The sequence below is a fragment of the Diadema setosum genome, chromosome 5 (genome assembly GCF_964275005.1).
Source record: "Diadema setosum chromosome 5, eeDiaSeto1, whole genome shotgun sequence".
NCBI lineage: Eukaryota > Metazoa > Echinodermata > Echinoidea > Diadematoida > Diadematidae > Diadema > Diadema setosum.
This window is the reverse complement of record NC_092689.1, coordinates 39520637-39548290: the sequence shown is the minus strand read 5'-3', so window position 1 is coordinate 39548290 and position 27654 is coordinate 39520637. Positions and strand designations below refer to the sequence as shown.

Here is a 27654-nt window from a genome sequence, read left to right as displayed (position 1 = left end):
AATAATCTTTCTGTACTTTGTGCGTTGGAGAATGACAACAAATAAGGAGCATATATAACTATTGATAACAGAGGTACATGTATAAGTAAAACGGGTATCCAGTCTCTAATAAAGACCCTGAGATTCTTGATGAAAATTGTTTTGTGTCATGCAGAGACCACCACACGTTTAATTCTAGCTCATCGAAACAAACAAGAAAAGAAGAAAAAAGAAGCAGGCAAAAAGAATCCCTCATTCGAACCGTAGGAGACAAAAGCACATACGCTATGCACTTTTCTCACCTAAAATTTAAAAGACAACTATTGACGAATACCTGCATGCGCTATGATGGCAAATACAAATACCATAAGAAACACAACTTTTGAAGGAAAAATCCATAAAAATACACGAAGAATTAACTGAGAAAATCATATCAGCATTTCATACTGAAAATCATACTTTAATCAGACAAAGAAAGCCTACACTGTAATACAAACTTAAAAGCGTAATTAATTACTACTGAATCAAACCAATAATCATTTCTCTTTCATTTCCTAAATAATTTGAATCAATGAGGTACAATAGCTGGCGTGACGTGTTCTTTGACAAACGCCCACCTTGCCAACAGCGATCATAAATACAAATATATTGAAGTAGATATGACTTATATCATATTGGATGAACAACACAAGGCCATCAGCGTTTACGTTATGTATCTGTAGAACTGCATAACATGCGGCGATTTCCATTTCTTGAAAATGACGGGTTTTATTCCTCTTTAGTAGTTTTCAGCGCACGTCCACTCCCCATCTGCGGCGTAGGGATGACCGCGTCGACTCCAGCAAAAGAAGAAATTTCTTGGTCACTTGGATGCAGCTGTTGGCATCATGTCGGCACTGCGGGTGCGTGGAGGAAATAGCGAGGAAAGAGATAAATATACATATCTATGAATGATTTACTGTTCTGCTTTTCATGCTCTTTCAGATAATGAGTCGCATGGAATTGTACGTTCATAAAGACAAACACATAAACCCCTCAAAACAAAAACAAAAACAAAAACAACTAAACGACTCAAGCTTACTTAACCAGAATACATTTGAATGTATATCAGCATTAAAATCAAAACAACTTTTATAAATTTAAACAAAGCACTACGTCTACCATTTCATGGTGATTGAAATGTAGAGGAAATAATTTAAGGCATTCACTTTCACTAAAGAAGAGAAAAGGGGCACATGCTTTCTTGTTAATATGCTTGGGTTTTTTCTCTCTCTTTGAGGAAGTGAGATGCTGTTATGGGAAGGGAATCAGAAGGAAGACAGACTGAGTTAGCGTTTACATTAATATACAGAGCACACAAACAGAAGAAGGGGTACTTTAGTTTATGTTTTACTTTACTATAGATGTCGAAATAATGTTCAGACGTTTTAGAAGACATAAGCTTTGTGAGAACACGAACCACACGTCAAGCAGAACAGCAAAGACAGAAAACAGTGAACATGCAGGAATGCAAACCTTAAAGAAATTACTAAAAAGAAAAAAAAAATGATGTCCCAGTATATTCCTGTACACAATCTCTTGGAATAAACTTGCTCCAAAACATCAGTAACGAATTCAAGGCGTTTTAAAAGAAGCCATTCTTATCAGCGCGACATGAAAACTAAATCAACATGTGGAAGATTAATCGATCATACAGCTATAAAGTTTGATGTTAATTCTCGTTAATTATATCATATCAGAAACATGCCTGATAAACTCAAAGCTTGTTAAGACAAACGTTCTTAGAAATAAACATGGGAAAGTATAATGCGAGAAATTCACCTCAACTCAAAGTAAGTAAGACAGAACATGGAAAACATGCAGGGGTGCATCCTAACTCCCTACAACATTGGAACGTGGCCAGTGGTTAATTTGGGCCCCTTGCTGTTGCAGTTGTTGTTGCTCTAGGAGTTGTTGTTGTTGTTGTTGCAGTTGTTGTTGTTGTTGTTGTTGAATCAGAACTAGGTTAGCTTGCTGGAGTTGGTGGATTTGGGTCGCGTGGTCTACTGCGGGGAAGAGAGAGTAAGAATTCAGGGGGAAAACACGACGTTGCAGGAGAAGTTAAGAAGCACGGCAAAGGAGGAGAGCATGCACTTCACGAAGTGAACGTGTTATCGTGATAACACAACCGAAGCAGATGTGAAGCGGGCACTACACAGAAATTCACACAGATTATCATCGTGACAATGAAAGACAAAAAAAAAATAAGAACAGAGAGAAAATCTCCAAAGAAACTAGGAATTCATATCTAAAGCAACATCAACATAAGAAATCAGACAGTCTTTCTACAGTAGGTATCCAGAAAACAATAAGGATATTAAAAACATGGTAAGATACAGGAGACATAAGAAGAAACAAAAAAAAAAAAATATGTTAAAACAGGAGGTGAGTGCGTGGGTCTAGAAGTTTGAGAACTACGAAAAAAAAGCAAGATTTCGAATAAACAATCTATTTGTGACGATTAAAATAGCTTGTGAAAGCGAGGGTTACTGGAAAGGCTGATTAAAGCGATTGCTCTAAAGAGGCACTATAACCATATACAGTGCACTCTCGTTATAACGTACTCGGTATAACGAAATTATCGTTGGAACAAAGTGAAAATTAATGTCCCAAAATTACCATCTATCTTTATATAGGCCTATCCGTACTGCTCGGCTATGACGAAATCTCGATAAAATGAAAGAAAACCGCCGATCCCGAGGACTTGGTTATAACGGGGATGCACTGTACATGTATCGACGGCTTCTATATACCCTCTCCTCCTCGACCTGATTGTTGACTTCAACCAATTCAAATCAAATTTGTAAGAGCTACAACATCTTGCTCAATCTATACAAAGAATTCATTTGTGGTTAGAACATTTCCCCATCAATTGCAGGAGGGATAAACTGATCCTTTCGAACACTAATAAACGTTCATAGATCATTATCAGAAGCGCACTCTTATTGATATTTTTTTTTTTCTTTGCTCATATTTGGCAAAGGCCTTCAGGGCAGTAGATGTTGAAATGATGGCACAGACGGATTCTGATGTCATTTTAAAGGGATACAACAGGACAGAGGCTTCACGATTATGAAAGAGAAAGAGAGGGAAAAATGTAGGGAGCAAAATAAAACAGCGTAAAACATGCTAAGACATGCAAAACAGGATGATGAAATGCATCAACTCACAGCAAACACATGCAGCGTTATCATCGTCATACCAGACATCAAGAGAAAGGTAATGGGGACTTTTAAGCACTTCGTTTGAAAACCACGCTGAACATGTCCAGATTTCCACCCCCTCCCTCCCCCCCCCCCCAACACACACACACACAACTACTGCTGAAATCGTAGACGTGGTCATGATGGTTGAACAAATGAATTGATAAAATAGCATAGGTGTTTAGAAACTTACCAGTTTACTATTTTAAAAATAGACTCCTTTATAGATATCCGATTAATCTGAGTAATCACGAGGATTTTTATCATTATAATCATTATCATTATTAGAGGAATCACCATGCCAAATCTGATTTTTGTCAGTTTAATTTGATCACTGGTGGAAGAGGTAGAAGGAGTAGTTAGTAATAATAGTAGAGTCATTATAATCATAATCATCATCGTCATTTCTGTATCATGTGTTACTATTTACTATTATTACATTTACTACATTTACTCCCCCCCCCCCCTTGTATAACTAATCTTATGATCATTATCAATCATCATCAGCACTATTTCTGTGTACAGAAATTCATGAAAACCAAATATTAATCTACATCTTTTCCTCCTTCGACTCGTTACCCGGTGCTTCCTTCAGAAACTATATTTCAAGTCAAGTTTTGATTTATTTGATTTATGTACTTATCGTTCAATCTCGTTCAATCTATATCAAACAAAGGTAAGCATTTCAAATACAGTGTACTAGTAGTCTAGTTGTTGTTTACATTGCTAGGGAGGTTTTGGTGGTGGCGGTTTTTTTTTTTTTTTTTTTTTTTTTTTTTTTTTGGGGGGGGGGGGCGTGGTTGGGTGGCGTTTTTAGCTGGTTGTGATACCTGGTCTGGAGGAAGCGGCGGTAGTGTTGGGCAAGAGGGACGGTAGGGTCGCGGTGTTGATCGCTGTCGAATAGGCCGTCTGGGGACCTGCAGCTGTGAAGGAAGAGTTCGTCACGTCTGGTGGTTACACGACGAATTTGAGAAATAAAAAGAAGATTCAGCATCAAATCAATCAGTTGGATCAAGTCATGAAAAGGAAAGAGAAGAAACGCGATGTAGAACATAATGATGGTAGCAAGTTAAAAATCCGGCTGAAATGCCGACGATGCATTTTGTTATTATTATCATCATTATAATTATTATCATTATTATAATTATTATTATTATTATTATCATTATTATTATCATTATTATTATCATCATCATCATCATCATTAATATCATTACTTCTATCATCATCATCATCATCAGTGATACGATACAGCACACATGACGCCTTTACTGGAAGAGATTCAGCTTCAGCAACAAACATTTTTATTCTAGAATTTGTGTCTTTTTTGCGGCGATATTTTTCATGAGTTTCACATTTGCATGTATTGGACTAGAGGTGGCGTTAGGCAACTCGCAACGCGGAAAATGGCACAGAAACACAAGGCGGACAGCCGAATTTTGTAGGCAGCGTCGGCAAACAGACAGCAACAGCTAGTCCTGCGTTCCCCATTAGCACTTAGCATCTTTCTCACATAATAGTATACGTGTAGAAGTGACAACTGCTCTCTGTAATGATTAATAATTTCACTATATCGGTGAGTAAACTGAATTATCATATCATAGATTTGAAATGATTTTGTTTAGGTGCTTGATTCCGTTTTTAAACTGTCACTGGTCGGGTAACGACTGTCATTTGAGTGGGTCTACTCTGTTTTCTTTCATGGCCAATTCACTATCATGTATCATGTTTGTTTCAACGTTGGTACGTAAATACCCCTTGGGTAAGGCTAAATCCTCTTTTGTATATTTTTCCCCCTCTGACACTTACTTTGTTGGACGGGCGCTGCCGACACAAGTTGCTGCTGGGTGTCGATGGGTTGCGGGTAGCCTAAAACAGTGGCTGGCTTCAGCTCGGTGAACGTGGCGTTGTCCACTCCCGGACTTCCCGTGGCTGGGGCGGCGGCCGCTGCGGTTCGCCGCACTGTGGGGCGGGCGAAAAGGAACACAAAGTCGTGCCAATTTACAACTCTTGCTTCACAGTCGCTGAATGATCATATAGAGCAAGTGGGCGAAAAGCTAGGTTGGTGTATATGCTGAAATATCGGGGGGGGGGGGGGGGGCTCCTGTAGAAGTCTTGTAGTAGGCCTGGGCCCTGTTTTATGAAGAGTTAAAATTAATTATAAAGTTGATTTCAACTGTAAGTCTATGGCAGACTGTCCAGTAAGGAAATTTAAAATCGATTTTATCTTTTGATAAAACGGGGCCCAGGGACCTGTTTTATGGAGAGTTAAAATTGATTATATAGTTGACTTCAACTGTAAGTCTATGGCAGTCTGTGTGATAAGGAAATTTAAAATCGATTTTATCTTTTGATAAAACGGGGCCCAGGTGTTATTACGTGTTGCCAGTCTTTGTCGTCCTCCCGAGGGTGTGGAATTGAAAATCAACTGGGGGGGGGGGGGGGGGGTAGGCCTACATACCTGACATTTTATGATACCATATTATTTGATATTGTTATGGTTTAAGTCTTTTTTTATATACCTTTGATAGGTTCTATTATTCTGCGCATCTTTCTTTGTGCATTCATGTAATTACACTTGGTTGAAGTTCAAATATGGGAGAAGTATAGCATCGGTCTACGACAACTAACCTGACTGCAGCAAACCCCAAAACAATAACCGCAAACCGATACGTCTATCATAAATTGTGGTTCGTTTCAATTTCTTTCTTGTTACCTCTGCTTTCTTTCCTCATTATTAGCAAGTATGAATTCTTACCTTGTATCATGACTGTCTGTTCTTGTTCTGTGTGAAAGGGACACGATATCATAATTATGAATAATAAGTATCTTCAAACAGTAGAACAAAGAACAGATACTAGTCAACCTCGCCTAAGTCGACCTCCCATGAGTTGAATTTAACTATGTCGAGAAAAATTTCGACTCTGGATGGACACAAGTACGTGCGATGTTTGTGTAAGTCGAAATTCACGTTCGTCGAATTCGGTCCCCTTAGATTCGGTACTAAACTATCGCACGCTGAGAAACAGAAGTACACACTTACACACTCGTCTTTTGTACGTGCATTTAAGCGCTTTGCTTAATATGAATGAACAAACGCACACACCAAAACGCACAACACTTCACTGATATACATATTTTTTTTTAATTAAAAACAAAGAGCTGACATAGCAAGACAGACCACACGAACACGCATGAATTGTCTCAACCTCAAAAATCTCCAGGTGATAGCAAAAAAAAAAAATGAATAATTTGTAATTCTCTCTCTTCTTCCATACACAAATGAACACGCTTATCACATTTCTTAAAGCTTGGACAAAAATGAGGAAATATGGAGCTATCCCACCCCGCCCTACATACAGTTCTCCGATACTTTATCATCAGCCACTTTTTATCACTCCATGCTCTACATCATTCTGTGATTCTTTCTCGCCAGCAACTTTCTTGGAGCACATCGCAAATCCATATTTTCCCCCATCTGGTTTGGCGCTCAGTGTACGTGAGAAATGCAGCGTGTTTTGTGAAATCAATCATGTTTCAAGGGTTTCGCACATAGATCAGTGACATTGTGTCTATCTTTATTCAGTTATTTTACACACAGAGAAAAATATAAATAGTGCAAAACATTACAATGTGCCATCTGTGATGAGAAAAATAGCTCGTAAAATCAATCATGTACAATTATGAACAGAGTGAGGATTTAATTCGTCACTCTGACAGAGCAAGAAGAGAATATCAAATGTGAGTTATAGTCGCAAGTTTCTCTATTGATAATTTGACAATTGTTATTACAAGAAATTTAATTTGGACATTACGTACGACGGCAATTGTCATACAAACATTTTGACAAGACTATGTCACAAATATTTTTCTCTAATTCGGCTTAACTGTGTTTTACACTCACAAGCAATGCTCCAAAACGTGAGCGACAGAGAGAAAAAAAAAATACTCGTTGAAGATGAGAGTGACAAGGTTTCATAGAGAGTACGCTCGAAATTGAATATACATAAGTCAATACTCTTAAATATCCGTCAATGCTGACGAATACACAAGATATGTATGAGTATATCGACAAACTTAAATCCCATTCTGAGCTTTCGTACAATCCGACATACTGGTAAAGCAATATCGATGAAAATAATATGCGATAGTCACCTTTTGCCATTCTCATTTCTTCGGGTTTTTGGCTTTCAAGCCGGGTATAACCGCCCCCTACGTTTGCGTCACTGGAAGCGGGTGCCAATGGTTGTAACCCCGCCGACTCGGAAATCGGGATCTGAGATCATGATAAAATGGAAGCACAAATTTGGACAGTTGGGTAAGCACCGCAGTCTTGATAATATTATATACGGCATGGACAGGCAGCCTTTGAATTTTCGTTAGGATTTGAGTAAAAGTAGGAAAACGTGAAGAAAATGAATGTGTGCCCGAAGAGGGAGTTAATTTCCACAGATTTAGTCGCACTTTTTCACAAGCCCGACTCTGAAATGTGCGTAGTAGAACGAAACTTTCTACCAATATAGGAAGAGTGGTGAGACTAATGTGGTACTACCACTTTGTACCCATTACCCAAATGTTACAGAAAATAAATGTTATGGGATTGAGATATGTGTGACGTGAGGTAGAGAATCAGAAGTGCGTCTGGCTATTTGGGGTTAGGACATCCGAGAAAGAGAGAGAGACAACCATTGACAACCAATGACTCTGACCTACATTAGTAGACACTACAATGAACCATACGAGACAGCTAGATATTCAGAGGTGGTGTTAGTAAAACCATACTACCGGAGAAAAATAATATATTTGTGCTTTGAAAAGAGAACACGTAACACAGCCGGTGAGAAAATCAGCACCCCGCTGATATCACACGAGAAAACACATGAGAGTCACCAAAATAGACTAATTTCATGTAAAAACGAACGCGATGATGATGATTGAGTCGCATTTTTGTAACTACTTCAAACGTTGAAACATCACACACAGAGACACGACCAAAGTATGGTGGATGTAGAAATTTCGGCACATTCGCAGTCTTACTCCACAGCAACAACAATAATTTTGAAATTACGTCAAACGCGATTTCTACTAGTACAAAACAAAGATTCTCGAGGATCTCTTATCTCGGAGTTGATGACAAATTTAAACAATGAAAGCGTGCCACTTCAGGCATTATACTTGAATATCAAGCTCATCGGTATGTCACTGTACTTTTGAGACACAAGTATGTTATTTTATTTTACTCTTTAAAAAAAGAAGAAAAAACCTACCAGACCAATTGAAGAAAAGTTATATTTATCATCGACGTGTAGAACAGAGAATTAAGAACTGCCGAGTAAATTATCAATGATACTGCTTTCCCTGAATTGAATTAAAAGAAAAAAATCGCAATGGACACACGCGAATATCCACTCTAGAACTTTTCAGAAAAGGAATGTTAATGACGTAAGAACACAGTTACACATGACGGAGAAGATAGCATGTAAGTAAAACCCACCAAGGGATGTGTTAGGAGAAAATAACCCTCACGGTGACTGAGGAACAGTCTGAAACAGTTCAGGCAAAACTGCCTAGATTACAGACTGGTCCCGAATTACAAAATATGGACAACGCCTATACTATGCACTGCTCATTTCATTAAAAAATATTACTTATAATAACTGGACCCATAGAATTTCTGAAAAACAGTTGGGACATTTTGCCTAGTATCACGTGGAACTGCTGTCGCACGTTTCTTTTTCTATTGGGTTCGTTTGCAGTCAACATTTTTAAGAAGTTACCGAATGACCGGTCATCAGTTTAACAATCCCGAAAAAAAAAATACTGACTCAGTGACTGATTGGCAACTTACTTTGTTGAATCAAAATCAAATTCTGGTCCGTGCTGATTATAAGGCAATCATTAGAAAGGATCCACTTTACCGCTTAGTAAGAAATGATGACACTGGAGTGTTAGTTACCACAACCAAATTAAAGCGAGAATATATCATACATAAGTGCAATGCAGTAGGTTCTGCCACAAGTGTATTCAAAGAAGCTTTAAGCTCGTCGTAAACATTTAACTGGTTAAGCATTCAGAACAAATTCATAATTCTATTGCACAGGCTCCTCGGGATGAATTTCAATTTGCTTGATATTGGAAATAGAACTCGACAGAGTGCGGACATCTCATTTAGTCGCTGGAAATTGCGATGATCATATCAAAGTAATAAATCAAATGGCAAGACTACTATAATTCATAAGCAAAGATGCATAACAGCACATTCTAATGAACTGAGGTTACAGAATTCTCTTTCTTGATTTCAGAAATTGCGTTGGTTTGAGAATTTTTATCTTTTGATTTCATGGAATAATCTCTTGGTTTCTCGTAATCGTCTATCTCCTCTGGAGAAACTGCTTTCGTTTTCGCAGTAGCTTGGCTTGCTCTGACTTTGTGCTTCATTTTGGGTGGATTTGTTTTGGCTTCAGCCGCGTTCCTCGCTACAGTTCTAACAGCGTTTGCTACGGTTGAGAGGTCAATGACCTGCGAGGAGCTTTCTTGCGTAGTGCGAAGGCTCAAGTCTGTAGGTTTAGGAGCACAGTCTATCGTTTTGGGTTTCAGGACCCGTTTCGGTTTCAAAGGCAAATTTGAGGTTATCTTTAGTACCACAAGTCGCTGCTGTGGCGGGATGGCGCCGGCGCTCATGGCAAGCTCTCTCGCGAAGCTCTCGTAGTAGCCCTTGAGGCTGGTGGCTTTCTCTGGCGGTGTGTCTTCTTGCTCCGTCTTGATGGCCACGCCAGTAAAGGCGGCCATCTGGGCGGGTGTGATGGTGGTGGGCGAGGCCTGTGTGGTCAGCAGCGTCGGCATCCCCGGAGAGGCTTTGGACGGCACGGCTAAGTGCACGGTCCGCACCTCGGTCACCGCCTCCGCCATGTTGGCCGCTTCCACGCCTTTCGCCGGTGATAGCTGGGGCACGGCAGGTTTGGTGTGAGGACTAATACCATTCTGGGCTATGACTTGCCCGCCGTTGATATCTAAGGAAATCACAGAAGGGATGGAAAAATAGTCTCAGTTCCACTGTTAACAGGAAAGCCCATAACATTTTTCATTTTTACTTCCCGAAACGAACAAGTCAAAGGAGCTGGGTTTTGTTTTGTTTCGTTTTTTCTACTCCAACAAATGAACACGTCAATGGAGATGTTTAGTGTCTGGTTTTGTAAATTACAGAAACACAATACATTTACTATTACCTGGTAAATAAGCTAACCATCGTATCAACTTCAATGCAAACATGAGCACATACCTGTTTTTGTTCACATTTTGAGACAAAGAAAAAACAAACAATCAAACAAATCGACTCCTTAATCAGATGAACATTTAAAGAAGACATGGACAGCAAACGTAACTCTGAAATATACAGGAAAAAAAAAAACTTTGGAATGAAGTTTTTCATTCGTAAATCGTAAATGTTAAACACAACTGCAAAACACACTTCAGTATGTCACACAACTACACTGCATTACATTACACCACACAGTGAAACAAAGAGATCATGCAAACGACTGATACAACTACAAATCAGCAAAGTGAAAATATGTCAAACGAAGAAGGAATAAATCAAACTCAGAGTACCCAAGAAAGAATGTGTCTTAGTCATTATTGAGTACCTAACATTTGTGTGTTCGGAGTTAGAAAGTTAAAAAGAAAAGCCCAACGAAATGTGTTCACAGATGAACAGTGCAAATACATTTCAAACTGAAATAATATTATGTCATTTTAAATGACACTACTAGCTAATACATGTATTGACAACAAAACATGCTGAAACAAAATGAAAAGTCACATGCGTTCGTATACACCTGTGATGCATAAAACTAGCTAAGACTTGAAAGACAATCAAATGTTGAAACAAAAACTACACAAGAACACTACCTACATGCATTTCACTACAGCTCAATCAGGTGGCGAGAAAAGCGAACTGCTGATAACGATGTCAGATTATTTCAGTAAAGAATGGAAGTTTTAGAGGGCGCATGCAATATTAAACCTGCAAAAACTAATGACACTTTGAAGCCAGTAACTAGGATGTGATTTGATGTCACAGAATTTGATGGAATGATCTTCACACGGTCAATGCTTCTGAGTTAAGTGTTCACTGCTTTATTTCATTGCTTGTATTCAAGGCAGCTACATCTTTCAGGACGAACTCCAATCTACAGAACTCAAAAATATCCTGGTTAGAACTTCGGCAGCATGCAGTAAAGGTTACCGAGGGTGTTAGTGACAGCGAAACAGGCCGATAGGTTCTCATGCTTTTGAGCCTCAATTGGCTGACTATTGATCACACTTTGGAGTGAAGAGTAAAAGAAAGCACACAAGTCCACAGCAGACATATTTTGGGTGCAGTTTATTGAAAGTGTTTGCATGCTTTTGAGATTGCTGTTCGGAAGTCTAGATACCTTCTTTTTCTACCATCTCCTCCTTAATGCGAAGAGGTTCCGCGTGAGCTTGTACCACCACCACCTGCTTACCCAACAGCTCCTTGATGGAGTAGGTCGGCGGCAGGCGCACCGTTGCCCCACCTGGAGCGGCGGCTATCTGCGGACTCGACGCAGGCACATGAATGGAGTACCCGGCGGCGGAGGCGTTTTGCTGGTGAATTCCGTAGTACTGTGCGAACTGGGCCGGCGTGAGAGCGGCCTGGTTGTTCGTCACCAACTGCTGCGGCGTGGGTCTCTGGATGGACACCTGAACTTGCATGGCCTCATCGCTCATGTCAATATCTGCGTGCTGGACTGGTTTCTTTTTGTTCGTCAAGGAAGCATCTTCCCGCACGTAGCCGTTGACAATCTTATTCCTTAATATCCTGCAGGACGCAATTCATGCACATGGTTCTCATGAGCACACCTAAAAATCACTTAAATATAAACATACAACTTTTAAACTGTTCATCATTAAGTCCAGAATCATAACCACCTCCTGGGATAATATTTTAGTCTGCTCTTTGCACGGATTTAAATTGAGTATCCTTGGAATTTCTATTGGCTATTACTATCAATCGCTAGTATCATCAGGTTGAACTCTTGGTCCAATACAGGTTTTCGAATAAAACTGATACATCACTTCAAACCAAAATACTTGCCTTACGTAATATATTTCCAGCACACTCCAAGTACTTTACTATATTGGGGTGCTTGTTCCCGTTTTGCTTTTCCTATTGCCATACTCAATGTTTTAATTCAGAGCTAATTTCATACACGTAATTCCAGCTACTCGGGACTCACCTGTTTATGGAACTGACGCTGGGGGCGGTCTCCTTTACACAGATGCTTTCTGACAGTAACCTATCCCGTATCTCCCAGGCGAAAATTGTAGGATTTTCCCGCTTGTACTCGGCGATCTTGTCCACCACTTTGGAGGTGGCCACTTTCGGTTTGCTACCACCAATGACGCCTGGTTTGATTGAACCCGTCTCGTAAAACCTTCAATCAGAAGGAAAGGATAGAAGAGGGGTCAATTTCTTGTGCACAACGTGAAAGCAGTATAATTGGTATTATGCGGAGGTACATTCGCTATGTTAGCTCCTTGACTAAAGCACATTGGAGTGACGAAAGTAGAAGTGACACAGCATGATGGAGATCATACAATCATATTTCAATCAAAGCTGGATATACATAAGCAGACGTGTATACTGGTAGCTTTCATGATCGACATCCGAGGCATACGTCGACAATGTATGATATTAACAATCCATTAAGCATTTGTCTCTAATGCTCTTGAACAGTTATGAGAGTGTTCAGTGGTACACGTTATTTGTTTTATTCACATTTCCACAGGCTTTTGATATCAAAAGAGACAAAATCTCTCATCAATTGCATAATATGTCAACTTTTGCATACTACATTCCTGAGGGAACTCTATCAAAGAGGAGAAGAAACAAGAAAAAATGTCTTTGAAATGTTCATTTTTCCAACTATAAACCCTCTGTCTTCTTGTGGTCCCTACATATCAAAACGCTGTTATAATCTCCTAATCACTGAGTGAATTTGCTTACATTTTTCTGGAATCATTAAGTAGAATGAAGGAAAAAAATCAAGTGTATGTGAACCTTGATGGTTTTATGAGGGTTTGATTTGCTTCACACATGTTAACTATAAGTGTGCTGTTCGATATTATAAGACTGTTTGACACAATGCCATGTCCTCTTTCTTTGTAAAGAACTGTCGAGGGTTAGGCGTGATCTTCGTCGAGTGAGTGGACTATCATTACCTGACAAGAATCTTGCTGACACATCCGTGCGAGACTTTGAGCTGGCGAGAGATGTCGCAGGGACGAACTCCTTCCCGCGCTAGCTCCACAATCTGCTGGCGTATGTGGACGGGCAGGGGTCGACCGTTGGCAAAGGAACCTCCGAGTTGGTTCACCCCTTCGGCGTCTGAGCAAAAGTAAGATGACACATTCATGATTGTTTGTGAGGGTTTCTTTCACGCGACTGAAGGGGATGCACTTCGAATATCCCTGCACATTATCGTATGTATGCTCGCTGGCTGAGATACAAGTTTGTAAAATGTGATTGTTTTTCCGTTTTGTTGTTGTTGTTGTTTGTTTGTTGTTTTTTTTTTTACAATGAGCAATCCATTTGATACGTCAGAAATTGAAAATACCCCGTCACTGCCACATCAGTTCTGTGAAACCGGTCTAATCTCCCTTATGCACAATGAGCTAAGCCCCTCTTATATAGAACGCGGGCTTTAAATCACTGTTGAACCACGATCAAAGGAAAGTTTTCGAGAGATAAACAAGAGAACGAGGGAATACTGGCCGCTATAATATGATACCGAACGGCGCATCAACAAAATAATAGCCATTGAATGCTTTATATCTTTTTATCGGAGAGCTAAAATCCATGGCCAGTATATTAGTGAGGAGATTGTAAAAGGGGGTGAACGAGGAGCCCTTTAATGACTCCATCAGAGAAGAGCGTCAGAGGGCAAGCAAAGGAACGTAGAGTAAGGGAGAAGAAAACAACAACAGAAAAACCCTGGACATTATGAAGGAGGCTTTCTTTATTAAGTGTAGGCTTCGTGGGCAATCTGCTTCAAGGTGGCGCCGTGCCGTGCGAGCATTAGGAGCAGTTCAAAGAAAAGCCTGCATTGAATTAGGCTCCGCTCTCGCAGCCACCAGCCAGTGGCTACTCCGAGCTGATACACTTGATATGCCTTATGGGCGGCACTAGCATCGCACAATCGAAACGCTTTGGTCTGGTAGATTCACGTGGACTTTCAAGTCGGTATGAGTTGTGCGTATTATACCCAGTCTCAATTTCAATCTATACTTCAGTCACGCATAGCATGTTTAATTTACGTCGGGTCAGGGCCACGAAATGCTGTAACGTAACAACGGTTCACCAGAAATTGTTTTTTTTTTTTTGTCTTATTGATTAAAAAAAGAAGAAAATTGTGCAAAGATGCGCCGAAACAATGTTGCTTTCCATGACAATAAGCACCTCAGTGAAGGGGGGGGGGGCAATGTAATCCAAGCCATGCGTGACATCTGGTTAAAGGTGGTATAGCACGATCTGCTTGTAAGAATGTTTAAAACAAACAGAAAGAATGAAATCAAAATGTGGACCCTCCTTTTTGAAATATGGCAGAAGTCCTAATTCAAGATCTGAACACCTTTGCACTAATTCTTCGTACGAAGAATTTCCTCTTGCTGTCCGATGACAGTCCTATACACTGTTATATCCGTCATACTGTTCAACCAGGGAGGCGATACTTTTCATTACCCCTTGCTCAATGAGACAGCAGTCCATGTTCTGGTTATATGGGCGACAAAATGACGGCTGAATTTTTCCTGAACAAATCAAAGAATGGAACACAAGTCTTGCAGCACAGAATGACGAATAATGGAATATGATATGTTTTTGAGGTAATGACATTCGCTAAAGCAAGATTGTGGGTATAGACAGAGATACAAACATCCTATTCGTGACCCCGTATTATCATGTACCATCATACAAATTTTCCCCTCTTTCCCTCTCTCCTCGTAGGCTGGTCGCTAGCAAAAATCCACGGATCGCTTCACTTACTAAAAGGCTTCCACAACACCACACAAATTTTAAAAAACACTTTTGTTCTCGACCTATAGCTTACGCGGATTTCATCATTGTGTGCTTTATAGCGGTGACAACGCGATATGAATCAACATCTTTGCGGCCCCTATTGACCGTGCGAATTATCTATGCTATAAAAACGCAAGCCAGCATCTTATAGAAAAGTACATGACTTTAATTTTCCGATGAATTGGAGTGCAGTATGGTTGAATTATTCTTACGTGAATGGAGCGTTCTATCAAATATCGACTATTATTCACGGTTCCATGACATTTGCTCCCGCGACAATTGCTTCCATGAAATATCTGCACGCTATAAACCAAACATAAATATTCTACCCACAAACATAACCCTAACCCTAATCCAAATCCTCGCATCAAACTAAACCTAAAACCCTGTATTATCACAAACCTAACCCTAACCATAATATAAGTCCTTGGAGAAAATAAGTCTGACGCAATTGTCGCTGGTGCAGTGTGTCACCATGATATACTGACCCTTGCAGCATACACATTAAATTAAGGTAGGATATTTTGTGGGATTACATTTGAAATTATAACATCATGTAATAAAGACAACCGCTCTTCATGACCATCTAACTCTTGTGCGGTGACAGTTCACGTTCTTGGATGCAAGGCTGCTACAATGGTCAGCACGGCTGTGATAGAAATTCTGATATTATTTTCTTTCTTTTTCTCGGGATATCACTACCAATCAAAGAAATGAAGAAAAAAAAAAGCTGTAAAATAATCAAAATATTCAACAACAAAAAAACATTTCCATTGACACGCACACTGCAATGATTTTCACGGAAATATATATTTCTATTCTCCCCTTTTATCAACTAGCTTTGGCATACAACTTTGGGATAGGTCCTAAACAGTATTCACTCGCCTATCTTGGTTTCACTTTATACTTTGGATATAATGAATATATGACACCTTGAGTGATAGTTTATTAAAATACATATTATGCACTATGGTGTATATAGGATAAGCCTGGTATAAACTACGTTATTACAATAAATTAAAGTTTCCTCGCAATGTAGATTAATCATCTTCACAACTCCCGCTTAAAATAGTATAGCCGAAAAAATGCATTGACCTTGATCTGATTTTATATTAAACAAAAACTGGATCAATTCGACTGCTGCGCTCAGTAGTTGACTGGGAAGCCTTTGCTTCTCACGCAACCCCTTATAAGTACACGATCCCTCACTTACATTTTTACACACCAACGTATTGATTTTGACCGAAAAAGGATTAACCCCTGTATAGTCCTATCTACACAAAGGCAATATTCTTCAATTTACTTCTATTCATCTCACAGCATAACATCATTACTGGATTAACATAAACTTTATCCCGACTATGAACATTCACCCATGCCATTTTAAGAAAGTGTTGTTCATTAATCATATCTTTCTAGCCAGATAGCACTATAGCAATGAATATTCATTCTCCAGTTACGGCTGAAATAATGATATGAAATTCTTATATCTGAATTCAATGACCTTTTTACATTTCACATGAACTATATTCATGTTCATGCAAAATGAATCATTGCTAAACATTACGAGCAACAATAATGACTGCCATGGGAGTGGCATCTTTGTATATAATAGACGGTAATTGTATCGGTTTTTGCAAAAGTACAGTGACCTTTGTCCGAGATTATCTACCATTATCATTTTAGTTCCTAAATGTTTCCATCATTACATTAGATTGTAATGCCACAATAAAGACGAAGTTACGTCGGGGGATGGGGTGTAAATTATAGCGGAAAAACTCCAACTGACCTAAGCAGATTTTGGCCAAAATCTATTCAGCACAGCCATGAACGAATCATGTAGCACAATATACCTGTGGCACAAATGATGTATACCACGAAAAATCCATGGCCTAGTTCATACCAAGAAATGTCTATTTTGCGGATTGCTTACATAGTGATATCGAGGTGGGGAACGTATTGACAGACGGACGGACATCCCGAAAGAAAATGCCTCCGACACCCTTCATACAGGGCGGAGGCATACGAAAAATAAATAAATAAATAAATAAATAAATAAATAAAATAAGGAAGCACTCTTCGACATTAAAAAACAAACAAACAAGGAACAAAGATAACTAGGAAAAAGAGAGAAAATAACATCGAAACTTCGTTATTTACGTACGAATCAGGTTTTTAAGTATATATTGAAAAATTTTCTATTTTCTATTTCTTCATTGTTACTCATTTTCACATTTATTTTGTCAATTTACGTTTTTGCAATTATTACAAATATGTTCTTCTTATACGTTGTATATGATTTCCCTGTTTACTTTATGAAAATGAAAATGCATTTGAATCTTGAATCTTGAAATCAGTACGGAAATAGACGATCTGAATGATCTTTGAAGATGAATGCACAGGCACAATACGCAATACCTTTCATCATATCGGAGTCTCGTGTCTCGAACTGAATACTAGTATTGATGATTGAGACAAGGGAAATTGATTTAGTGTGTACAATAGGGAAGCTTGAAGCTCACTTCCAACTTATATATATATATATATATATATATATATAAATCGGCAGTATTGTGAGCGTCGCGTTCTATGCTTTTTTGTATCTGAACAGCTTATCAATAATAAACTCGACTTCTCGAGCCAAAAGGAGAAATACAGTGAGAGCAATATTGAAGGCAGCATCATAATACTCAGTATTTTCTATAAATGGACGTGCTCACTCTCCCTATCTAAAGTACTTTATAAACGCCTATAAACTGACAACATAACGCACGTGTGATGACACGCTTTGAAGTTTAGTGGCAGGCCTGGATACGCATAACGATATGTAGGACCCTACATGTAATGCAGACTTAAACTAGAAATGTCGCTATGGCGACTGATGCCTCCGCCATAATGCATGATTCTCCCAAAAGGCGTATAGTACAATGTCTTCACAATGTGTGATCCATGACAGTTTCACATAACTGGCAAAATATTGAAATGACAGGTTTGTCAGAAATGTCTTGAACTGGGTTTGCTTTAATTTTTTAAGAGTGCAGGTACACATATACGGGGAATTGAGAATTTGTACTTGAATTCTGACAGACCTTTTTATAAGTTTATGCAAGGAGTTATTTCCAAGGTATGAAAAAAGAGTGTAATGACGGTACAAAATGGATCTTTTTTTTTTTTTTTGGGGGGGGGGGCATTGAAACCTGGCCTTTGACCCTTAACCTTTGACCTTTGACCTTCTGGCTGGAAATTTCCCGGAGAATCTCCATTAGGTAATGCATGTATTAAGTTTTGAAACTAATAATGCAAGCATTGCATATACTAGTATATGAGGGAAATAGTAAAATTTTGCGGAGATGACCTTGACCTTTGACCCCCTGACTATTGACCCATGACCCCTAAATTCCCTAGATAATCCCTGCCAGTCAGTACATGCGTATGTACCAAGTTCCACGAAGATACATTGAACCATTTGCGAGAAAAGTGATATTGCAACATTTTCACCTAACCTTTATCCTTTTGACCTTTGACCTTATGACATGAAACTCTCTCTGGAGAATCTCTACGCAGTAGTACATGTCCACACCAAGTTTCAAGAAAATACCTTTGGGCATTGCATAGATATGGGGGAAATTGCAACATTTGTAGCATTTGACCTTGACCGTTTGACCTTTGACCTCTTGCCAATGTCACTAAAATCTACTCAACTAATTGTCCTATCATACATCATCCTTGGACCAAGTTTGGTGTAAGCTGCTTCATCCAGTTTTGAGTTATCACGTAAAAAGATAAATTGTAGGATTTGACCTTGATCTTTGACCTTTGACCTCTGTCTGATTTCACTGAAAAACTAATCAAGTAATTGTCCCATTATACATCATCCTCCAACAAAGTTTGGTGAAATTTGCTCTATCCAGTCTTGAGTTATCGCGTAAACGGATATAATTTCATGATTTGACCTTGACCTTTGACCTTTGACCTTTAGCCGATTTTACCCAAAATCTAATGAAATAATTGCCCCATCATACTTCATACTTGGACCAAGTTTGGTAAAATTCCAGTAAATATTACTCAAGTTATCGCGTAAACGAAAGCGGACGGACGGACGGACGTACGGACGTACATACGGACGTACAGACGGACGGACGTACGGACGTACATACGGACGTACAGACGGACGGACAACCCGAAAACATAATGCCTCCGGCACCACTTCGTGGCGGAGGCATAAAAAAAAAAGACCGATAAAAGCATCTTAATTCCTCATACGTGTTGTTCCAATTATCTATTATTATCATTTGCTTGAAGCTGCGCATACAGAGGTTAAGTCGAGGGCAAATTGTTGCGATTTCACATCATTTTACAGGATAGGGTTGCTAATTTTTGTGAGGGCTTGTTTATTCAAAATAGTTTACCTGACCTTCCACAAATTCAAGAATTACAAAGATTGTACAACATTCCAGGTTACAAAATACTATTGGCCAATCTGCGCAATCCTGTCACTGCAATCCTGCCCCATAACAATTATTAAAGTGGACTTTGAATAAATAACATCAAATAGGACAAGCAGCATAAATTTCATTACGGACATTAAATATGAAAGCTATTGAATGCTCGAGACTATTGTAACGTGTTGACTGAAAAGATATATAGTGTATATTTTTCGCAGACATGGAAGCAAAGTTCCTCAGTATAAGCTGCTACTTTCACGTAAACAGATATTTTTGCGAATGAGGTCACTCAGACATTTTCGCGAGATGTTATTTTCGCGAATAGACGCCAACGCTAATGTAAATGTGGTACATGTATTACCCTATCGCATGGATACATTTTCGTGCGTTGCTAAATTCGCGATCCAACTGTGATTCGCGAAATTCGCGAAAATTAAACCCTCGCGAAAATAATATAAGTAGGGCCTACAGATGTCGTGATGTCATTTCACAAGTCTCCCCCGGGGTCGAACACAGGTACATGTACCATACAATAATTGTGTATGTGTGTATGTGTGTGTGTGTGTACCTTTTTTACTGTAGGTTGCTGCAACATTGCACAAATTCGATGCGAATGCGTCAGTTTCTTTGCTTTCATGGTATTCCACCAAAATAAAACAAACTTGAACCTGATGTGGATTTGCACTTACAAAGGGTTTGCTTGCACAGCGATATGGGGGAACCGTTTTATGGAATAAACAATAACGGGATTAATGGATTGCACAGTGTTCTTCATTCAGGATTTACCTCGCCAGCTTATTACAAGGGATGGTTGCGGGTATATGAGCACATTTTTTTTTTTTTTTATAACAACTTAAGCATTATCACAGGTTTATCTCATCTAACTGGTACGAAAAAAAAAATGTAACGTTATGAGCAGAGAAGATCATCGTGTTGGCCGGTTAGGCGGGTATAGGACCCACTCATTTTGGCTCCAAACAACAACATTTAAAAATAAACATCTCACTTCACGGCACTTCTGTTTGAATTGTGGATTTCTCCACATGTGGAGGGAATAGAAGGAAGAGAATAGAAAACAGGCGATACGGTCTAGCGGATGATAAATCATGTGTCTCGCTGTGATCTAGCTGCCTGAAAAGCGGAGTGAAACGGATTGAAAGGAATGAAAGCAAAGGTTGTTGATGTGAAATACCTTGGTGGCAGCTCAGGGATACATAGTCTCACTATGCCAGCCGCTTCCATCGAAATATTGACTGGTCTCTTCGGAAATCCCCAAATTTAACACCTTATACATCCACGACATATTGAATGTGGTAAGGAGTTTCGGCCTTCTTCATAGCCCATCTTCTCCTCAGAACACTGCACACAATCCTTGGTTTTTTAATGCAAAATGTTTACTAACCAGTACTGAGATCTCCTCGGTTCAGAAGGACCAAGTAAAAAATATAATTATGTATAATATACACATTTCCTTTATTTCTGCACGAAGACTGCACACATTGCAATTTACCGTGTTGCTCTTTAGACCTGCAATAGAGTAGAACCCCCGACAAGGTTTGACGTCGGATGAATAAACTCGGTAGAGTTGTATATGAAATAATCATTATAAATGCATTTGCAAATATTCTGCTGAAGTACCTGTTCGCGAGCACATTGTCATTATCACTGCCTTGTCTTACAAATCCTATATACAGACATGTCGTGCCGTGACAATTAACACGAGTCTACTGAAATACAACACATATAAATCTCCTGTGATTAGATGCTGGAATATCACGGAGATACAGAAATAAACATAAAACCTGATGAATTTTAATACAACACCCTATTATGAATGTATGCCTACATCTTATAACACAGGAGATTGCAAAATTGAATGATATTGTATACTGATTGCCATGATTACACATCACTCGTGTTGCACAAGGTTTGAAATTAAAGTTTAGCATTTATAGCTAACAAATTCTACAACAGAACAATTTGATAATTTAGTCACGTTTTAAATTGCTCCCCTATTCCTAACTACCACCCTCCCCCTCAAAGAGAGAGAGAGATAGAGAGAAAACAAAACAATATGCATTGTGTTTCAAACGCCAAAATCCTATACTTATAATATAATATACTCATGGTATTATTGTTTGGGAATTAGTGGTATATTTCCTTATCTCTCTCTCTCTCTCTCTCTCCGAGCTCCACGCTGGCAAAGTTGAGAAAATTGTTCCGAGAGGCTGAAGGCAAGGTTACATGCCGCAAAAGACGAAGAATAGAGGACGGGTGATTATCACGGTTTACTAGCTTCCAGCCAAGCAATGAAATGGATTTTGGGTTGTTAAAAGAGGGCCGCTGAGGTTCAATATCTACAAATTCACTACGCCCGTCCATGAATGGATTTGTTTGCTCAGTTCCAATGGCCTTTTTCTCCTCCTCTTCTTTAACAGTCCGTCTCTTCCATTCCAGCCTAACCTGTACATCGAAGTGATGGGTAATCATGGAAAACGGGGGTTTCTGCATATTCTTTTATACGAACAGCTTCTGCAGGAATTACTGATATACACAGGCACACCATTTTGCTATTCCCGCAAACAATAATCGGTACTAGTAACTCAGTCCTGACGCCACCATGGAGAACCCGTGCCCTCGTCACTGCCGCTGATGGAGAGTGGCCAAGTTTGTGGCCCACCAAACCAACCCCACATCTGCATAAAGCGTCTAAAAGAAAAGTGCAGTCTAGTGAATTACTGACATCATACAACATCCCATTTTATCACTGCCATGTCCTGTCCTCAAAAAAAAAAAAAAAAAAAGCATTGAAAACGAAAATAGCAAAATTCCCAACACGAACACATTAATAGTCCTCATTCTTTCACATTGTATGGCAGAGAAATGTGACACTCTTTTTAGTCTCATCGGAGTCGTTTCTCGCTTTATGTTTCCCTCCACTCATTGATACAGGAGTTGCGTGATGATGTGATGATTCGACTCATACCATTCATCGAGAACAAAAATCTTTGCTTTGCGTCCATGTTAGCAGTCACGTATGACTAGGCATCCTTTGTTGTAATAGTATTCGTCGCACAAGGTAAAATACCTATCAGTTTTGCCAAATTGGGTTTATGCCAAGATACCAAATTCAAAGAAAACCAAGTCCGAATCCCCAAATCATCCTGTTATGTGTTCAAGCAATCTAATACTTGAAGGAATGGACTCACAAAAACATTTACCCTCCACTGCGAAGCGGTATGACAGTGTTAAACTGAATATGACACATGTCCACAAAAAAAGCCTCAAACTATCATTATTTGCAACGCTTTACTGTGACAAAGAATATTAAGACTTGCACAGTTTATTTCAGTGACACGATAGGGAGATAAACGTAATACTTTTACATGTATAAAAGATGGTACAACAGTTACTGGAATACTTGTGTCTGCTGTTCATTAATATTATTGGGTTTCCATGTGACGAAAGTATATTGGCATGCATTGCCCGATTTCGAGCTTGTTATACTCCATTCGCACCCTTCTTCCGATTCGGCTTTCTTCACTACTAATACTATGAAGTTCCAGCTTTCTGTGTCAGGATCTGTCAATATTTTGTACGTGTAATAAATAACCTTCAAAGCACACAAAACTATACACGTAAATAATTTTGATATAATAGCATAGTTACGTAAATACATGTATCCAAGTACCTCAGCATTTTTTTTTTTTTCATTGAGGTCTTGTTACTTTTGGAAACAGGGTCATGGGTTTGTGACAAAATTTCCAACTCGCAGACCGTGTGTGCATCGGACGATTACCCGTGTGGGTTCTGTGGAACAATCAATACATCGAGTAGCACGCTATATCATCGTCGTGACAGCTTCTTGCTTCATTTCAGCCATCTGCAACGATGAAATCAGGTCACCTAAATCCTACCTGTTATACAGACTTCTCTTTCCATTGCTCATGCAGCCACAATGTGAACGGAAGGTCATAATCGTTGCGTGTATAGTGTGCGTGTTTGAGTGTGACGAAAGTAGGCTTGCTCTCTAACATTATAGTGCAACAAGACTGAAGTTATAAAGAAATGTGCCATTTACAAATATATTAAATAAAATTGATAAAGTGTTTTTATTCGTGGTCACAGAACAAAGATCACGGGGTAATTGTATCTCAAGTTAATAGCTGTCATGTAATGGGGAGGGGCACTTGTTCCCATGACTACGAGCTTCGCGTCTGAAAGAAGAACTCTCGGTGGCCTTAATCTGTCGTAAGCTCCTGAAATGTGAAGTTGGCGAGGCTCACGAGTACGCCATCATCGAAACGGCATCGTATCTCCTGGTCTTTCCGGTGCATAACATAGTGAGGTATACATGCACACGTTCCTTCGACCTTGAAATCTGCCATCAAATAGGCTTTACTATTCGTGTCATTGCACTCCCGATTTCAATACTGTGGGATTGGTCAAGTCCGGAAAATACACACATACTCGGCGGGAAATAGGAGCAGATGGCAAAAGGGACCACATGGTCATGACATAGTCAATAAAAATATTCCTCGACATCAACACTGAAAAAAGTATCGCTATAACAAGCGGGATAATGTCGTGTCTGCATCTTTGCGTTTATAGATTCTCTTTTTTTTTTTTTTTGGTAGAAACTCAGCAATTCTTCACTTCCTTTTGTACCTGACATTACGGAGGACAGCCCCCCCCCCCCCCATTTGCAAAACTGACTTTCTACTCAGCTCAATTGACTAGGATTAAACCGTTGAAACTTTTACGAGCGTTGGGTTTGTTTTTTCTATCGCATTATAAGTTGCTATCAATCCTAGTCCAAACTGTACTCTGTAGTCTGTGGACGTGCACGGACTCCTCAGTTAGGGGTTCCTTTGTTTCTTTAATCCGCAAAAGTGTTAAAGGGATTAGGCAGAACTCCAGGTATCCTGGACCCAACGAGCAAAGAACATCCTTGATAGACAAAGGAAACGCTAATTGGGAAGCCCAGTATCGACGCAACGACCAACCCCTATACACTGTACCCAGGACGTCTATGGAAGTAACAGCTGGTTTGAAAGGAAAATGAATCTAAACTCACTTCCTATACGAGAACTTGAACTGGATCTTAAGTTCTGTGGAAAAGTTTGTTGAATGAAGACTTTTTGTGACGATCACAAGCATCCATCGCACCGTGTCTTCATAGTTTGTACACATGATCTTCTAGAGAAATGAATAGGCCTACATTGTCCAAAGTCAGTGATGCCTATATACTTTATATGTGAGTGTCACAATATTATGAAGAGACCTGACAATATCCTTAATTTCTTCCTTCATTATGTTTTAAAAGGAAATATATTTGTATACAAAGGGGAATCAATTCTCGTTGAATTCTTGAGATCTACAAATTAGATAATTGATTTATTAAGCAATAAACTATCTAAACAAAGGTGTAATGTAAAAAATGTACATTTTGGTGTGGATTTCTGATACCCTTTAGCATTGGATGAGGCAAAAAGAAACCAAGTTTGACTTGAAAAGCAAACACAACAAATAATCAACAATTTCAGGAACAGATATTGACCAAATCAAATGAATTGCTTATAATGACATGTCAGAGTATTCAGCATAGAGTCTGCAATAATAAAGAGCTGCTCTCGGTGTTTTGTTTTGTTTTGTTTTTCTTGCAGGTTTTTGATATTCTATCAGAACACTGTAGTGGCAACACTTTGACACACTTTCTGAAGCCAAGTGACTAGGATCTGGCAGCTACATACGAGCAAGTCTTGTTCAGAGCTTATACGAACATACAAACAGCACAGTCACACTGCTATCAAAACAAGACACGGGACATGTCCTACATCAGCACCTATTTTCTCTAGAGCACATGTTTCACATACGGCAGTGCTCTGTGGCATCATGAATATGAATAATAGCCAGACATATTAAAAGAGTAAGACATGCAAGACATTAAGAACATGATGATCTATGCTGAAAATTACAACAAAACACATACATGTACCCAAGCAAGATTAAACTTACCTGACGATCTTCTCCTTTTCGCCTTTGGCATGTCATCACTGTCTCCTGGTGATACATGTAACGTTGTGTCTTGGTGTACTATTTGTGCCTCTTCAATCATGGTTGTTTCTCACACTGCCCTGCCAGTTTTGACTCACAAAAAAGGCGTAGATTCTTGAGTGTCTGTTATGTCTTCTGGCTGTTTTGACAATGACCCAGTGAATTCACGGTATTTTTCAGCTCTCTTGCTCGGACTTGATCTTTACAATAACCTGGAATCAATTCAGAGAATATTTGGGGGGAAAGTGGCATACAGCGGTTATACCGGTACTCTCACGCTGGTAAAACACCCGAGGTTTTTAAGAGGATCTACTTTACATAATTAAATAAACCATGTTGCAAAACATATTGCAAAACATGTGGCACTTATTTGTATAGAAATGGATTTTGGCTTATTAGAAATGCATGCTCTCATTCTGTGTCAAATATTAATGCGTTCACCTGAAGTAACGGGTTAACAGACACAGTAAGTTTTGCCTACATGCAAAGGGCAAAATCTATCTTCATACATCGGTATCACGCAATCTTGCCATATAACGCGCCTATTCCTGAAGACGCGTTCTTCTTCCCTTGCATCAATTGTGACGTGTGTAAGGGGAAGCACCCCTGCCCTTTGCCATAGCCAATGTACATTTTATCGGGTTCAGAAATTACATAGGCTTCATCCTGCCACCCAAAAATTCCTTGAAGTTACTCATCTCCGTAAGAGGCCGCCGGTTCAAGTTTATAGAAGCCACACTGCCTTCACTTACAACGTACACATGTTGCCACAGGTGAACGATTTACGTGCGAGTCTACGGCTATGTTGACGACGAATTTACTGAGGCGTAGATTAGCGGGCAAAGTTCTTGTGTAGCAAGCTTGAACCAGCGCTTTACTCTAGCCTGCTCGTTGGAGACATTCGCACAGCCATACTGACTGCTCAGTTTTCACCCAATTGTGATCGCGGAAGGAACAAACTGCAAAGGGGGCAACACCTAGCATCAACGGAACACGGATTCATTTATGGAACTGATTACGTTGGCTTCAATTTCTCATAATAAAGGAACGTAGAGGTGTTACAGAAGATTACCAAGCGATAATTTTTGACACATGTGAATGTGAGTGTTCGTCATCACAAGCGTCGAAGAGTTAAAGCAGCACACACCCTTCAATCACATCGTCATGTTTCACAATTACACGGAAGTTAAAAAATCGGGTTATAGCAGCATTGAAATGACACAGATATGTCTTATCAGGTCTAAGATCTGCTATGATCTGGACAGACGTAGATAAAAACCGAAATTACATCGAAGGTCATATGCCACACTCACACATACTCGAGGCTTACCATTAGTATGGCGGCCGCAGAGCCGAACCTTCCTGCGAAACACGTCGTTCAGCTTCAGTGCAACTGCTGCAATATCAATACAGAGCAAGCGCCGGAGTCCACTCGCGTAGTTCACTTGTACAGTACAGCTCCCACGAAGCCAACAGCTACTCCGATTTAGCTTTTTCATACGCTCTTGCTCTGCGGGAGAGACAATCCCTACCCCCGAATTGTCACTAAAAAGCTAGGGTGTGCTTGCGTGGTTATGGTGTTCGCTTGTGACAATAGGTGCTCACGCATGCTTTCACACAGGACCCTGTTGAATATTCAGACATTCTATTGGTGGTCGCCACACAATAGACGCTCGTTTAGCTGGCCTCCCTCGGCCTCCAATGGACATGTAATTATGCGGGCGGCGAGATAGCGAGAGAGTCACGAATTCGCTTCGCGACAATGCTATGTACGGTACAATATTGCGCATTCACAATAGGTCGTATAATAGCGTCGCCCGCAAGTCGACTA

General features: G+C 39.6%; 1 protein-coding gene across 2 annotated transcripts; it reads right to left on the bottom strand.

Moving 5' to 3' along the window:
* Positions 1 to 563: 563 nt before the first annotated feature.
* LOC140228272 (uncharacterized) lies at positions 564 to 27514 on the bottom strand. 2 transcript variants are annotated; one of them, XM_072308497.1, is made up of 12 exons: positions 27154 to 27514; positions 25785 to 26035; positions 13467 to 13632; positions 12482 to 12679; positions 11657 to 12063; positions 9864 to 10231; positions 7377 to 7497; positions 5980 to 6006; positions 5031 to 5183; positions 4052 to 4168; positions 1801 to 2024; positions 564 to 875 (listed from the first exon to the last, which is right to left on the bottom strand). In XM_072308497.1, the coding sequence occupies exons 2-11, from the start codon at positions 25882 to 25884 to the stop codon at positions 1852 to 1854; spliced, it is 1830 nt and encodes a 609-aa protein (XP_072164598.1). In that variant the 5' UTR covers positions 25885 to 26035; positions 27154 to 27514; the 3' UTR covers positions 564 to 875; positions 1801 to 1851. The 2 variants fall into 2 exon arrangements, with proteins under 2 accessions (XP_072164598.1, XP_072164599.1); XM_072308498.1 differs by lacking the exon at positions 1801 to 2024.
* Between the last annotated feature and the right edge of the window lie 140 nt (positions 27515 to 27654).

What these genes read in the sequence shown, in the direction of transcription:
- LOC140228272 (XM_072308497.1), bottom strand. Translation starts at nt 25,884, where the DNA reads ATGATTGAAGAGGCACAAATAGTACACCAAGACACAACGTTACATGTA. An exon ending in ACAGACAGTCATGATACAAG is followed by an intron (nt 5,184 to 5,979) that starts GTAAGAATTCAT and finishes CCCGCCCCACAG; the next exon opens with TGCGGCGAACCGCAGCGGCC. An exon ending in GGCAGCGCCCGTCCAACAAA is followed by an intron (nt 4,169 to 5,030) that starts GTAAGTGTCAGA and finishes TGTAACCACCAG; the next exon opens with ACGTGACGAACTCTTCCTTC.